This window comes from Piliocolobus tephrosceles, chromosome 4 (genome assembly GCF_002776525.5).
Source record: "Piliocolobus tephrosceles isolate RC106 chromosome 4, ASM277652v3, whole genome shotgun sequence".
Classification (NCBI taxonomy): domain Eukaryota; kingdom Metazoa; phylum Chordata; class Mammalia; order Primates; family Cercopithecidae; genus Piliocolobus; species Piliocolobus tephrosceles.
In genome coordinates, this window is record NC_045437.1 from 178729717 (window position 1) to 178745373 (window position 15657).

At 54.3% G+C, this 15657-nt stretch overlaps 1 protein-coding gene across 5 annotated transcripts in view; it reads left to right on the forward strand.

The window, feature by feature from the left end:
- The window catches only part of LOC111528367 (pro-neuregulin-2, membrane-bound isoform), a 197494-nt gene extending 183266 nt beyond the window's left edge, over positions 1–14228 (forward strand). For 2 of the 5 annotated variants that reach the window (XM_023195049.2, XM_023195051.2), the window contains exons 6-11: positions 1183–1206; positions 5286–5388; positions 8028–8151; positions 8495–8622; positions 9222–9449; positions 12331–13207. In XM_023195049.2, coding sequence (XP_023050817.1) covers positions 1183–1206; positions 5286–5388; positions 8028–8151; positions 8495–8622; positions 9222–9449; positions 12331–13096 — 1373 coding nt within the window. In that variant the 3' untranslated portion in view covers positions 13097–13207. Of the gene's footprint in view, positions 1–1182; positions 1207–5285; positions 5389–8027; positions 8152–8494; positions 8623–9221; positions 9450–12330 lie in introns of all 5 variants that reach the window. The other 3 variants (XM_023195061.2, XM_023195070.2, XM_023195078.1) reach the window with 2 other exon arrangements.
- The last annotated feature ends 1429 nt before the right edge of the window (positions 14229–15657 follow it).

Consider the following 15657-nt stretch of genomic DNA (forward strand, 5'->3'; position numbering starts at 1 on the left):
CACATAGTGAATTAGGGATGAAACTGAGACTCCAGCCTGTACACCGATGCTGGCTGCTACGTTAGAATGGTAGGTGAGCTTTTTAAAAACACTGTTGAGATTTCTGGGCTCCCACCTCAGAGCCAGATTTCCTCAGTCTGGACAATTCAGAAGCTCAGCCAGGTTTGCAAACCTCCCGGGATCCTATGCCCCAGCCTGATGCCCACGTAACAGATAAGAGACTGAGACTTAACTAGATTGGTATCACTCAGGGTGGCACAGCAGTAGGTCAGTGCAGAGCTGACCCTTGAGTCAGGGTCCTTTTATTTAACCCTTCAATGATGTGGGGGTCTCCATCCCAGGGTCCTGAAATCACACATTCAAAACACGATCCCACTTCCAAGACTGTCATTTGCCCACCATTTGAGGAGCTCAGACATTCTACAAGTGAACCCACTTGTCTATTCCTGTGAATTGCAGTTTGCTCTTCTCGGTAGTGAAATCAGGCTCAGGCACCATGACTCAGCCCTGTAGGCTTCTAGGGTGTTGGGGTGTCAAGTAGAGAAGTGACCTGCTATCTGGAGCCTCATCCTCTTCCTCTTCCTGCTCCCTCCCACAGACTCTGAGGCTCCCCACCCGGGCTCCCAGTAGGTGGACAGGCCAGCTTGGCCTGTGGGGCAGAGCAGGGACATGGGGCAAGTCTGGGGACCTCATGCCTGCACTCTGAACAAAACAAAAAATAGGGCCCCCAACGAGGCAGCTGGGCAAGCTGTCTGCAGGAAGGCTTGAGAGTTGAGAATGCTAAAGGCCTGGCACTGACCGCTGGGAGGAGCAGGGGAACTCCTGAGACCCCACCCCCACTTACCTTTCCTCCCAGGGACATTTGCCAACTGACTTGTGCCTCTGCCTCCCCACCAGGTACTAACCCCACAGCTCATCTCTAAAGAGCCTGCCCTGCCTGCTGTTTCTAACATCTCCTCTCTCTACCCTCCTTGGGGCTCTTAGGGACTGGGTGTCAGGGAAGGAGCTCAGGAGGCTGGGAGGGGACACTACTAACCTGCTTTCACCTCGCAGGCTGGCTGCCCGGTGTCTGAGGAGTCCTGACCAACGTTTCTGTCTCTCTCTCTCTCCCCCTGTCCCTGTCCACCTGTCTCTCTCCCTCCACCCCTCCCTTTCTGACCCTCCTCTCTTCTGCACTGCCAGAGCACCTTGGATTTGAATTAAAGGGTATGAAACCTCTGTGTGTCACTCAGCACCATCTGCGTGGCCCCTCTTCACAGCCTCCGATGCCATGTGTGCTGAATGTTTGGTTTCCTTTCCAAAAAATGGAAAAGGGATGATTCCAAAAATCTCTCCTGGCCCCATCAAGATGTCCTATCATAAACTACGTTGATTTAGCAGGAGACGAAAGAAGCTCATGAACAACAGGGCACTCAGGGGTTCGGACCGTGGCCCTCGGTGTACAGTAGCATCCCTCACATAGGGGAGATCTATTGCTAGGAAGGCTCAGAGGGGAGGGCCCCCTCCTGAGCTGAGTGCAGCCCCACAGGCTGGCTGGACAAGAGACAGGCCCCACGTGTGAACATGGCCCCTTGAAGGGCTGGTGTCCAGGAACCACAGAAGCCTGGTTTCGAGAGTTGTGCAGAGAGGCATCCCTTTCCATTTGACTTTAGTCTTCTTTCCTTTCCCCATTTCCATGTCCATTGCTTTTCATCCTGCACCAGGCCAGCAGCTGATAACTCTATTTGCCTCCGTCCCTTCCCTGTGTCTGTCTGCCCGGCTTTGCCATCTGCTTGAGGCTGTCATTCCCTCCATGATGTGACCCCACATTGGCAAGACCAGCCAGGGTCTGGGTTGGGCTGGCCTCTAGGACCTGCCCCTTGTCTCTCAGCTCAGAATCTTAAATGTGTCCTCCTGCCACCTGCTCCTACCACCCTCTGGCCCCTGGAAGACTCCTTGGGCTAGAAGGGACTTGAAGGGGTTAGTGTTTCTGGCTCTCTGGCTTTGTGCCGGGAGGCTCATCCATAGTCTCAAGTGTCCAGGCATATGACAACAGGAGAGAGGCAGGGGCTCAGAAGGTGGGGGCTGCGGTGGTGTGGGATCTCAGACATAGTACAGAGCCTACCATTATGGAAAGGCTGCTCTTGTAGCTGATTTGGGGAGGCCTCCTAGCACCACCACCTATCCTCTGTCAGCTGTTCTCAGTAGAAGATAGACTGCGAAGTGTGTGTGTAAGAGTGCATCCGTTTATGGCAACTGGCTGTGATGGGGTGGTGGGAGAGGCATTGAGTCTATGTGGGGTCTGTGATGGTGGCAGGGTGCACAGGGGTGAATCTGCAGGTACGTGTGTGTTGTTGAGAGTATATACCTTGGGAGGTTTTTCAGGGCAGGACGGCAGCAGGTGGAGGGGCTGTAGAATGCCTTTGTGTCAAGGGTTGAACACTGTGCAGGTGGAACTGTGAGTGCATGGAGATGAGTATGAGTGTGCACATACGTCAGTGTCTATAAGGCTGGTCTGTATATTCACCCACTCACCAATGCAACAAACATCTATGGAACAGAATTTACCTGACACACAGTCCCTGCCCTCCTGGGCTCACATTCACAGGTGACAAGCAAACAGGAAAGACATCAGGTGGTGTTCAGTGATGCACAGAAAATAAAATGAGGTAATGGGATAGTGCCTGGCTGGAGTGGGGTGCTAGTGTAGCTAAGTGGTCAGGGAAGTCTTATCTGAGGAGGTGACATCTGTTTTAAGACCTGATGAAAAGTGGCCAACCTTGCAAACAACCAGGGGGGAGTCCTGCAGAGGGCGGCACAGCAGGTATAGTGATTGTGTGGTTGGAGTGGGCTTGCCTTGTTCAGTGGATGGAGAGACTTCCAGCAGCTCTGAAGCACAGTGAACACAGGGAGAGGACCACAGATGAGATCCAAAAAGAAGGCTGGGACCAAGCAGCCGGGGGCCTCAGAGGCCATGGTAAGGCTTTGGGTTGCATTCGAGTCTCAGTGGGAAACCGTCTTGAGTTTCTAAACAGGGGAGTAAAATGATCTGCTTTATGGCTGTAAATAAATGTAGCTTTGGATGGACAATAGCCTGGGCTGGGGGCAGGGTGGGGAGGAGTGGAAGCAGAAACACCCGTCAGAAGGTGACCATCTCCAGGTGAGAGGTGACACCATCCTGGACTAAGTTGGAAGCAATGGAAATGGTAAGGCTCAATCAGACCCAGGATCTACTTGGGAAGAGGAGCTGCGAGGACTTGCAGCTGGATCTGGCATCAGGGTAGGTGGGAAGAAAGGGAGTAATCAAGAATGAGCCCAAGGTGTGGGCCCTGAGCAACAGGAAAAGTGATGCTGCACCCATGAGCTGGGAAGAGTTGAAGAAGAGTTTGGAAAGAGGGTAAGGAAGCAGGGGTTCTGTTTGGTCATGACCCTTGGATGCATGAGTCTGGAGCCCAACATGGCCCAAGCAGGATGCAACTGATTAAATACCCGCAGAGAAAAGGACATGAATAGCAAGCAGAAAGGGAACACAGATGACTCCAATAGGAAAAATGCTCAACCTCACTCATGAGTGAAATGGAAATAAAAACTACACTGAGACAGCACAGTTCACCCCCTGGACTGGCAAACTCAACAAGTCTGATAACAGCATGGAGCGAGGGGAACCAGTCCTGTCATCCATGTCTGATGGGACAGAGGCTGCCAATGGGTGCAGACTCAATGGAGGGCCATCTGGCACAATCAGACTTCAGGGAGCAGTCAGGGCAGGACATATAAATTTGAGAGTCTGCAAACAGATGGTATTTAAAGTCTGAGTCTGAGTTAAATCACTAAGGGAGAGAGGGCAGGTGCAGGAAAGAAAAACCTGAGCCCAGGCCCTTCTACCTTCCCAGCTAGTAGAAGAGAAGAAAGCATGGCTAAGACAGAGACAGGTCAGCCAGTGAAGTAGGAGGGAGACAACCATTCCAAAGCCCAGGGGGTGTGGGCCCTAGAAGGAGGGGATCAGCTGGGAAGGAAGCAAGTGACCTCAGGACTTGGTGGCCTGGAAGTTGTTGGTGCCTGTGACCAGAGTGGTCTCAGAGGAGTGATGGAGACACATGCCTGACTGTGAGGCAGGTGAATGGGGCGTGAGAGCTAGAGCCAGGGCTGTGGGCACAGAGCCAAGAGATGGGGACCTAGGGTGGAGGTCTGGTTGTTTACAACTCGATCTGACTGTGTGTCAGTGGGCATGGCCGTGTGTATGCACCTGTGGCCGGAGTGTGTGTTAACTCTTGTGTGTGTGCATATGTTTGTGCAGGTGTGTGTGTGTGAGTGAAGGGGTCTGTCTGTGAATCAGATAGGCATAGTAAGAAATATCTGTGTGTCTGGAGGGTTTGTAGCCCTGGGTGTTTCCTGGTGTGTACACCTTTGCCGCAGGATATGCTGCAAGCCCAAGAGGTTAGCGACATTTCTCAGGGCTCCACCAAGGCATTGAGGTCCAGCCTCCACTTCCTCCCGAGCTGGGAGGAGGGCACAGTGTGGAGGGACCAGCCAGCAGGTGTGGTGTGCAGGGGTGGGGTCTCTGGGCTGTAGCCTTGACTATAGCTAGCGCTGTCACCTTTTACTTTTTCTTCCTCCTGGTTTTCTCTGTTTTAGAAGGATGGGGGTTGCCCCAGTAGCAGCAGAGGGTAAAGAGGACAGTTGGCCTTTGGGAGGGCTTTGAGGCCCAGCCTAGCTCAGCTCCTCAGCACACCAGTACTTTCCTAGATGCTAGGGGTCCATGGTGCCACTGGCGGGCTCCTCACAAGCAGAGACAGGCCTGGTGTGGGCCAGGGCCACACCCTGACCAGGCTGCAGGGGTAAACAAAGGCATTCCCATGATCACTACCGTGAAAAACAACTCCTCTTGGCCCACCAAGGTTCTTTGCAGCTACCAGGCCATTGTGGAGCACGGCAGGGTTGCCTGCCAGACTGGGCTGTCCTCCCCTGCTCTACAGCCTCGGGAGCTTTGCCTCCACTCCATCCCTTCCCATTCCCCTGCATTTTCCACTCATGTGCTCTGGGCAGGCATGGGGCTTGGGGAGGGGAACTCAGGGGGAGTTGTGTGTGACCAGATCCATGGGTGGGTGGGAGCTGTGGGGGAGTGGAAGGCAAAAGAGAGCGTGCAGGAGGGAAGGAACTGGCTGGGGAGAGAAGGAATGGAAAGGAGCTGGGCAGGACCTGAGCTGGGGAGAGCCTATGGCTTTGGGGGCAAAGGAGTCTCTGTACCACTATCCCCACGGGGTCTGCCTCCTGCCCCACCCCTCACATCCCCCCTACCTCTACAGAAGCCGAAGAGCTGTACCAGAAGAGGGTGCTGACTATCACGGGCATCTGCGTGGCTCTGCTGGTCGTGGGCATCGTCTGTGTGGTGGCCTACTGCAAGACCAAGTGAGTGTCAGGCACTCGGGCTGGGGACAGGCCAAGCCAAGGGATGGGCCTCCAAGAATGTTTGTGAAGGAGGCTCTCCTCCCCGACTCCACTGGAGGCCTCTACACCCTCCTAGGCCCCAAATACCCCTCAGGGGCCTCCGTAGCTGGGTAGGTGTGGGGCCAAAGAAGTAGAGGCAGAGGGTTGGGGAGACAGGCCCCAGGGCACTGACGAAGAATGGTCACAAGCACAGGCTTTGGAAGAAGACAAATCTGGGTTCAAATCCAGCTCTGCTATTTCCCATGTAACCTTGAGCAAATTGATGGTTCCTCATGGGAATGATCCTGGTTTGTACCTCAAAGGACACTGTGAGGACCTGAGCAGGAGCGTGCAGCTGACCCCACAGGCTCCTGGAGCAGGCGCCCTGCCAAGTGGGCAGGCACTGGGTAGTGTTGTGGAGGAGCGCAGAGAGGACAGCTGCATTCTCAAAGAAAGACAGATGCCTCAAAGCACTGCCTGACCCCACCTTGGGAGCAATCGACACAAGAGGACAGAGAAGGCAGGGTTGGGCCCCCTCTGGGCAGAGGAGAGGTAGGGGCAGAACCTTGGGGCAAGGAGAATAAGGGAACAGAGAGGGAGCCGGGCAGTCCAAGCTAAAAGACAGCACAGATGAGGGTCAGCTGTACTCCCGGAGCATGAGCAGCCCAGACTAGCTGGAGCAAAGGGCCAGGGATGGGAAAAAAGAGGGCATGAGTCTAAAAGGATAGCTGGGACCCAGATGGCACCATAGGGCCTTGGATGCCAAGCTAGGGAGCCTGGATTTATCCAACAAAGGCACATCTATAGCCTTTGTTGGGTAAACCCAAACTCCCTAGCTCGGCATTCAAGGCCCTATAACCTTCTGATGTGCTGAAAGATGACAGGTTTGTAACAACTGTTCATATCTGGAAAGCAAGGGTCTGGACTGGACAGAGCTAACATTCTGGGGACTGAACCCCTGGTGTGGACTCATGCTGCCCCATCTGTGGCATCTGAAGTCCTGCTGGCCTTGTCTTGAATGAATCCAGGACCAGAAAGTCTGGAGGAAGGTGAGGAGGGAGTTGGGGTCCAGTGAGCCCAGAGGAGACTGGGCCCAAGAGGGAAAACTGAGTCCAAGAATTGGAGAAAAAGCAAGCCGCCTGTCCTGCCCCCAATGCATTTACTCACTTCTTCAACAAACATTCATTCAGTGCCTGCTGGACACCAGGCCCTGCCTCAGGCATATGGCCGGTGCTCTGAGCAAGTGGTCCAGTGTCATGGGACACCTTTTAGAGGCACCTAACCTTGGCTGGGGAGCAGGAAGGGTTTCTCTGAGGAAATAGCATTTAGGCCAGGGCCTGAGAGGTAAACAAGAGTTAGCATGTGAAGAGGAGAGATATTCCAGGTGAATGGCCTGGCATGCGCAAAGGCCAGGAGGCCAGAGAGGGCAGGGTATAGTGGGGGATCAGAAACAAGCTCACCACAGAGGCAGCTAGCTGGGGTGCTGGGTGGGCAGCGAGAGACAGGGCTGGGAGAGAATCAGGACACTAAGGCCCAATAATGGGGTTTTATTTTCATTTTTGCAGGTACTTAGTAGGTGTATATGTTTATAGGGTACATGAGATATTTTGAAACACGCATGCAATGCATAATAATCATATCATATATTCTATTCATCCCCCCAAGAATTTATCCTTTGTGACCTTGAGCAAACTGATGGGTCCTCATGGACCTTTGTGTTACAAGCAATCCGGTTATACTCTTTTAAATGTACAATTAAATTATTATTGACTATAGTCACCCCATATGCTATCGAATACTAGGTCTTTTTCCTTCTTTCTAACTAGTTTTTGTACCCATGAACCATCCCCACCTCCCTCCCAACCGCCCACTTCCCTTCCCAACCTCTGGTAACCATCCTCCTACTCTCTATCTCCATGAGTTCACAATGAAGGGTCTTAAACAGGGGAGGGACATGATTAGATTTAATATCAAATAAATCGAGCATTTAATATGTGCCAATCTGAAGTAGTCCCGCAGGCCCTGACTCGCTAGCCACAGCACCCGTTTTATTTTCTTCGTGACACTTGATTGAAAATATCTAGTTCATTTCTTTGTTTATGTGTTAACCATCTGCTCCCTCTACTGGCCTGCAAGTTTCAGGAGGGTGGATTCCCTATCTACCTATCTATCTTCTCTGCTTCAGAACAGTGTCTGGCACAGTGACAACTCAATAAATACCAAATGAATGAATGAGGGGGAGAGAGAGGGAGTCAGCACTGTGCTTGAATATTTCATATACTTTTAATCATCAATAGTCTTTGGAACGGATAAATGATCATCCTGTCTTACAGATGAGGAAAGTGAAACGTGGAGAGCTTAAGTAACTTGCCCGGGGTTGCATAGCTAGAAAGGAGCGACGTTCTACTCTGTGGGCAGAGCCAAAGCTCACTGCCACGACGCTCAGGTCCTGTTGGATTCAGGTGGTGGTGATGCTGCAGGGCAGCTTGAGTACAGGGGAGAGCAGTAGCCATGGCCACCCTGGGCAGAGGGAAAAGCTGTTTCCCTAGAGAGATAGCTAGGGAAGCTCATCATTGGCGAGTGGGGGGAATGCCAGTGTCACCTTCCCTTCCCTTGTGCAGAAAACAGCGGAAGCAGATGCACAACCACCTCCGGCAGAACATGTGCCCAGCCCACCAGAACCGGAGCTTGGCCAATGGGCCCAGCCACCCCCGGCTGGACCCAGAGGAGATCCAGATGGCAGATGTGAGTGGCTTTCCTGAGCCCCCTTCTGAGCCCTCAGTGGACAGCCAGCCTTCTCATGCCCCTGCAAGGATGGGCCAGGGCAGCAGCCAGCCTGTCCCATGGCCAGCCTTGCCTGCTAGGCACTGCCTCATCAGGATGGCTGGCCTTGCTTTGCTCACTTCCATAAGGAAGGGGTGGGGGTTGATTTGCTGGAGCCATCACTGCCCCAACATCAAGTCACTGTCACCCAGTGGGTCTCCCCAACCAGGAGCTCAGTCAGTGCTCATCACTTCCCTGTCCCCAACAAGAAAAGAGTTGATTTGGTCCCCAGTCACTAACTCTCACCCAACTCTGTCTGTTCCAGTATATTTCCAAGAACGTGCCAGCCACAGACCATGTCATCAGGAGAGAAACTGAGACCACCTTCTCTGGGAGCCACTCCTGTTCTCCTTCTCACCACTGCTCCACAGCCACGCCCACCTCCAGCCACAGGTAGGCACCACCAAGGCCCATGGAAACCTGTGGACTCAAAAAATTCATCGGGCGCAAAGTGCCCACTTACTCCGACATCCAGAGCTATTCAATACCCTCCCCTGAGTTTGCCACAGGAATCACAGCACACCTCAGCCTCCTCTCCAGAATTGCAGAGGCCAATCCACACAGCACAAAGGCTCAGACAGCTCAAAAATAACACGGCTGGCTCCCTTCTTCCCTGGGAGCACCAGGGCATAGTCAGGGCCCTCACATACTGGCCCCTGGGGCTGGGCTTCTGAGCTAGGTAGCTAAGGACCATGGTGGTGGTAGGGTCCCAGACAGGCGGTCTAAGGTAAGGCTCGGGGGAGGCTGGTTGCAGGGAGGAAAGAAATGGGTCTCTGCACATTACAGCTCACTCATGTATGGGACCCCAGCCCTCCTTCTTCCAATACTGGGGTTGGGCATTTGCAACAATCCACATCACCCCAGAGTGGAGAAGGGCATTGAGCTAAGGGAGCTCGAGGTGGAAGAGGAGCCAGGGAGGTCCATGGAACCACACCTGCTGGGTAGCCCTGCCCCTTCCTGACCCCTCGTCTCACCCCATCTGGCTTTCCCAGACACGAGAGCCACACGTGGAGCCTGGAACGTTCTGAGAGCCTGACTTCTGACTCTCAGTCGGGGATCATGCTATCATCAGTGGGTACCAGCAAATGCAACAGCCCAGCATGTGTGGAGGCCCGGGCAAGGCGGGCAGCAGCCTACAACCTGGAGGAGCGGCGCAGGGCCACCGTGCCACCTTACCATGACTCCGTGGACTCCCTTCGCGACTCCCCACACAGCGAGAGGTCAGTTCCTACCCCCTGGCCTATGCCCAGCCCACTTAGCCAGAGGGCTGGCACCACTGGCCCAAGGCTGACCCTAAGGGCCCCTCAGAAACATTCCAAAGAATCTAATCTCCATTTTTCAGATGGGAAAACAAGGTCCTGGAAAAGGTGAAATGGCCTGCTCAGAGCCATCAGCATGTTAATGACAGACTGGGACTAGAGTTCGGCCAGTGGACCCTGGTGGACAGTGACCATCTAATTTAATTGTCCTCCCAGGACACTTTTCACACTAGGAAAAGGACGTTATTAATAGTTACACTGGAACATCAAGAACAAACAGGGAGCTAGGTGTGGTGGCTCACACCTGTAATCCCAGCACTTTGGGAGGCCAAGGCGGATGGATCACCTGAGGTCAGGAGTTTGAGACTAGTCTGGCCAACATGGCGAAACCCCCATCTTTACTAAAAATACAAAAATTAGCCGGGCATAGTGGCACATGCCTGTAATCACAGCTACTTGGGAGGCTGAGGCAGGAGAATCTCTTGCACCTGGGAGGCAGAGGTTGCAGTGAGCTGAGATGGCGCCACTGCACTCCAACCCCAGCAACAGAGCAAGACTCCATTTCAAAAAAAAAAAAAAAAAAAAAAAAAGAAGAAGAACAAACAGGGGCTATTCTGGACAAACCAGGATACATGCTAGAAGCTCCATGTCCCAGCAGGAACAGAAAGACATGAAGATGGAGTAGAATGCAGAGTGGCAGGGGAGGTTGTCTTTGAGGACACTGACCAGCACAAGATGGACATGAGCCAAGAATGATGGCAGGCCTTGGCAGTATCAGCAACAAGGTCCCACAGTTCAAGGCCTTGTTGGGTTCCTAAGCAGTGGATGCAGTAAGAACCAGGAAACGCCCCTTCTTCCCTGACTCCAAGCCAGGAGTCACAAGGGCCAGCACCACTGCCACCTTGCTCAGCCCTGAGTGGTCCTCAGTAAGTGGGGTCTGTAGGAGGCGAGCAGGGAAAGATGAGTGGTACCAAAAACTCCAGACCAGGGAGTGGGGAGAGGAGCAGATATTCCCCTGCTCTCAACTCAGCCTACTCCATGCCAGGCCCTGTGCTGGGCAGGCCTGCCTGGAAATCCAGAAACGGCCTGCCAGGTTCCTGCTCCTGAGGAGCTCCTAGCCACAGAAACAAACCAAGGAAGCTTACAGCAGCCTATGGAAAGTGCCAAACATGACACCGCAGCAGGGCAGAGAGACCCAGTCTGACTGTAGGCTCTGGGAAGCAGCCACGTTTTCCAAGCCCAGCTCCACCTGTGTGATTTGGGGCAGCCTGATCACCTCTGTACCTTGTTCCCTCAGCTGTAGAACAGGGAGAACAATAGCTACTATGCATGGTTCAAGTGAAGGCCACCTGAGATCATGTGCACAGAGCTCTTTGCCTCATCCCTGGCATGGAGCTCATGCTCACTAGGTGTAGCTATTTATCAATCATAACCACAGCAATGAGACTCCTTAATGGGTGGTAGGAAGGGGAGAGGCAGGAGAGCAGGAAGAAAGCATACCAGGCACCGGGAACAACTTGAGCTGTTCCAACAGAGGCACTTAAGAACAGGGCTGATGAGTGAGGTGCCTGGAACAGGGTGGGCTGTAGGGAGCAGAGGAGCTGGGCCTGAACAGGCAAGCTGAGGCCAGACAGACTGACCCTGGGTGGGTAAACAGGAAGACCTGCTTCAGCAGAGCTGTGATTTTACAAGATTGCTCTGGGAACTGCATAGAGTGGAGGAGGAGAGACCCTGGGATGGACCCAGGTGACCACATGTGAACAGCTGGGCCCAAGATGGGGTGGAGAGTGTGCTTCCAGAGAAGGGAATGGGTAGGGCTTGGTGGTTAATTAGATGTGCCAGTGGGAGAGGGAAGAGGGAGGGGTCAGGCGATGCAGAAAAAATCATAATGGGGACTCCAGGCTGGTTCCAGAGAGCAGTGAGGTGCTCAGCTGTGCAGTTTGGAAGGGAAGCATGGAGGTGGGGGGCCCCTGTCCTGAGATGACAACGGTGGGACAGAAGGCTGATGGGCTTACAAGGGGGATGTGAGCACAAAAAGGGACAGGTACCTGGAATCCAGCCTGGGAGATACTAGCAAGGCCAGACTTCTGAAGGAGCTGGTGGTGTGGGGATGGGTCTGTAGCCACAAGCAGAGACACCTCAGTGGGATTTTGGTACTCCCGGAGGCAGGTTTTGACCTCACTAGAAGAAGGAGTATTTCCCTCACTGGAGCTATCAGGGCATGGAAGGAATTGCCCCTGTGGGGCAGTGAGTCCAGGTCACAGGGGTATCTGAATGGGGACTAGTGGCTTCTGGAATTGGGCAGTATGAGTCCTGGTTCCTGCCTAGCCTCAAGTCACATCCCAGCTCTGCCACTTCTTGGCTGTGTAAATCCTGAATAAGTCACTTAAATGTTCTGAGTGTTAGTTTCCTGTGTGTAGAATGGGACTGGCGGAAGGGTCTTACAGAGCTGCCGTACTAAACCAGGTGGAACATGTACTATACCCCAGCGTGAGCCTTACCCCCTTGTCGGTGAGCATTCCCACAGCAAGTGACCATTCATGGAAGCTCACCCGGGTCAGGCACAAGGGCTAACACATCCCCCTCATACATCATCCCAACAGAGCTATGGAATGAACACCATGGTTACGCCCGCGTAACAGATAAGGAAACCGAGGCTCGGAGAGGTTTAGGAAATTGCATAAGGCCACTGACGGTTGCCGCCGTCATTCTTGCAGGCGGGGTCTCGGGCAAGGTTAAGGCAAGTCTGTGTCCGCCCCTCCCACCCTACCCCACCCCCAACTCCCCCAACCCCTCCCCCGCCCGGCCTGGCCCTGGCCCATGCCTCTGCCTCTCCTCGCAGGTACGTGTCGGCCTTGACCACGCCCGCGCGCCTCTCGCCCGTGGACTTCCACTACTCGCTGGCCACGCAGGTGCCGACTTTCGAGATCACGTCCCCCAACTCGGCGCACGCCGTGTCGCTGCCGCCGGCCGCGCCCATCAGTTACCGCCTGGCGGAGCAGCAGCCGTTACTGCGGCACCCGGCGCCCCCCGGCCCGGGACCCGGGCCCGGGCCCGGCGCAGACATGCAGCGCAGCTACGACAGCTACTACTACCCCGCAGCGGGGCCCGGACCGCGGCGCGGGACCTGCGCGCTTGGCGGCAGCCTGGGCAGCCTGCCCGCCAGCCCCTTCCGCATCCCCGAGGACGACGAGTACGAGACCACGCAGGAGTGCGCGCCCCCGCCGCCGCGGCCGCGCGCGCGCGGCGCGTCCCGCAGGACGTCGGCGGGGCCCCGGCGCTGGCGCCGCTCGCGCCTCAACGGGCTGGCGGCGCAGCGCGCAAGGGCGGCGCGGGACTCGCTGTCGCTGAGCAGCGGCTCGGGGGGAGGCTCGGCCTCGGCGTCGGACGACGACGCGGACGACGCGGACGGGGCGCTGGCGGCCGAGAGCACGCCTTTCCTGGGCCTGCGCGCGGCGCACGACGCGCTGCGCTCGGACTCGCCGCCACTGTGCCCGGCGGCCGACAGTAGGACTTACTACTCCCTGGACAGCCACAGCACGCGGGCCAGCAGCAGACACAGCCGCGGGCCGCCCCCGCGGGCCAAGCAGGACTCGGCGCCACTCTAGGGCCCCGCCGCGCGCCCCTCCGCCTCGCCCGCCCCACTGTCTTTAAGGAGACCAGAGACCGCCTACTGGAGAGAAAGGAGGAAAAAATAAATAAAAATATTTTTATTTTCTATAAAAGGAAAAAAGTATAACAAAATGTTTTATTTTCATTTTAGCAAAAATTGTCTTATAATACTAGCTAACGGCAAAGACGTTTTTATAGGGAAACTATTTATATGTAACATCCTGATTTACAGCTTCGGAAAAAAAAAGAAACAACAACAAAAAAAAAGAGAGATGGGCCAATTTTTTGACTCTTTAATAGAAACCTATTTTGTGGTGCCTTTTGCTGTACGCTCATCTGGGGCTCCAGGGGAGAGGTCTTGGTTGCGGGGTGCTGGGAGTGACAGCAGGGAGAGAAGAGGCTGCGGGGTTCTGGTGGGGGCGAGGGTGGGGGGCCGTGAGCGGTTGGCCCTGAGAAAGAACTGAGGACAGAAGTAGCTTTGCTCCCAGGCAAGAGCTGGAGTTCCCGACCCCTGGGAGGAGAGGGCCAGGACCCTAGGCTTGGAGCTGGAGCTGGGGTAACTTCCAGGGGGAGATGAAGACACAGCTACCCGAATGGGGAAGCCCTGGCTACTCACAGCTGTTAGAGGAGGAGGGCAGAGAAAGGTCTCCCCAAGAGCCTGGGCCCAGGGAGGTGGCAGCTCTGCCAGGGGCCCAATGTTGGCGGCTCCTGTCCCCTACAGCCTCCAGGACGCCCCTCCATCCTCTGCAGCACCTTCGTTTACAGGTCGTCTTTTCTATTTTACACCTGCATGTCCTTTGCATTTCAGATTCTTTAGATTGGATGCATGGTCACGCTGGGACCGAGAAGAGCCACTCGACAGTGTATTCCCCTTTTAGCAATAAAGTAACACCATTTCCTTCTCACAGGCTGCCTCCCAGCCCCCAACCCACCTGTGACTTCCACTCGTCTCCGCTGCCCTCCCACCCCCAAAAACTGGGTCCACTGCTAATTTGTCAAAAAGGTAATTGTTTAAAAAAAAATCCCAAACAGAAACAAATGGGAATCCTGTCCTGAAATGTCTGAACACCTGACTGTTGACACTTGAACATTTTTATATTATAAATAAAATCAGAAATAACTCCTGTTTGACTGTGTGTGCCTAGCCCCAGATGAGGAGGGAAGTCAGAGCACGAAGTCCCGTGGTGGATGTGGATGATGCTGGCCTGGAGGTTGGAGGGGGCCAGGGCAGTCCCTGGAAGGAAGTGACCCTCTCTCCAGTCTCTCCGGCCCCAGCTCCCAGGACACACTCCAACCTTCCTCCCACTCCCAAGAATATTTACAAGGTGTCCCCCCAGCTGCTGGGGAACCTGGCCAAGGGACTGACACAAATTGCTCTGCTTCAAACTCAGCGTTGGAACTCTGGCCCAGTTCTTGCCCCGGATCTATGGGCCGGACTGAGACAACAGTTGCCGGCCTAGGTGGGTGAGGAGGGATGGGTTGTGGGGTTGGTACTAGCATAGCCGAGGCAGGGTGACCCCTGGACCCTGAGGCACGTCACAGGCAAAGTCTGGACATGCAGCGTGGCATGACAGGTACCCTCAGCTGCCAGGAGGACCACAGCTGCTGCAGCTCATAAGCCCACAGGGTGTTGCTCTTTCCCCAATTTTATACCCCCTCAGAGCCAGGCCTGTCTAAACCCGCAGCCCTGAGGGAAAGTATATGATTTCAGTATGCAGAAGGCAGATGGAGGCCCAGGGTTCAAAAGCCTTTCCCCTCATCAACTGATTTAGTAAACCAGTGTCCGGCACCGGGAACTATTCGGTTCTAGTCAGACACACGGATGTCTTCCACCCAAACAGCTGAGGTGGTTGGCATGCACACTTGCCTACGCCTGTGTGTTTGTGTGGGTGTGGGTGTGAATCCCCCTAGGATGTGTGTAGTCAGAGACCTACAGGTGGGAGGGACAGAGAGGCTGCGGGTTGACAGGGCTTCGGCATCAACAGGGCCTAAGTTCAAATTCCAGCTCTGAGCCTCCTAGCCGTGTGACGTCTCTAGGCCAGTTTCCTTGCTGGGAAATGGGTGATGTAAATACCTATTCCAAAAGGTTGCTGTGGAGATTATAAAGTACAGTGCTGATGCTGGCACGTGATAGATGCCTATTACATGGCTGATTTGATGGTGGTGATGACAATCTCCTGTGCCTTGCATCCTTGTATCACACAGCCAGAGTGACAGAAACTAGATGAGAGGGAGGCAATGGAGAAAAATAAAGAACAAACTAAAGTTATTGTATTCATTATGGGGGCGCTGGGAAAAAGTACCTGCTACAAAACATTTTAAAAAGGGAAATAATGAACTCAATCCTGCATAAACCTGCAACTCACTGGCCCTTCCCGGCCCCCTTCTGTTGATCTCATCCAGGCCCCGCTGCTGTCTCTGGGTTTGTGGTTGGCTTTAAAATTCTCTGAGAGCCAGTTATTCTTCTATGTGACCTGTGGCTTCTGTAGGATCCCAAATTCACTCCATATGAACTCTTGGGGAACCCACTGACCTTTGTCTGATCCAGCTTATTGTC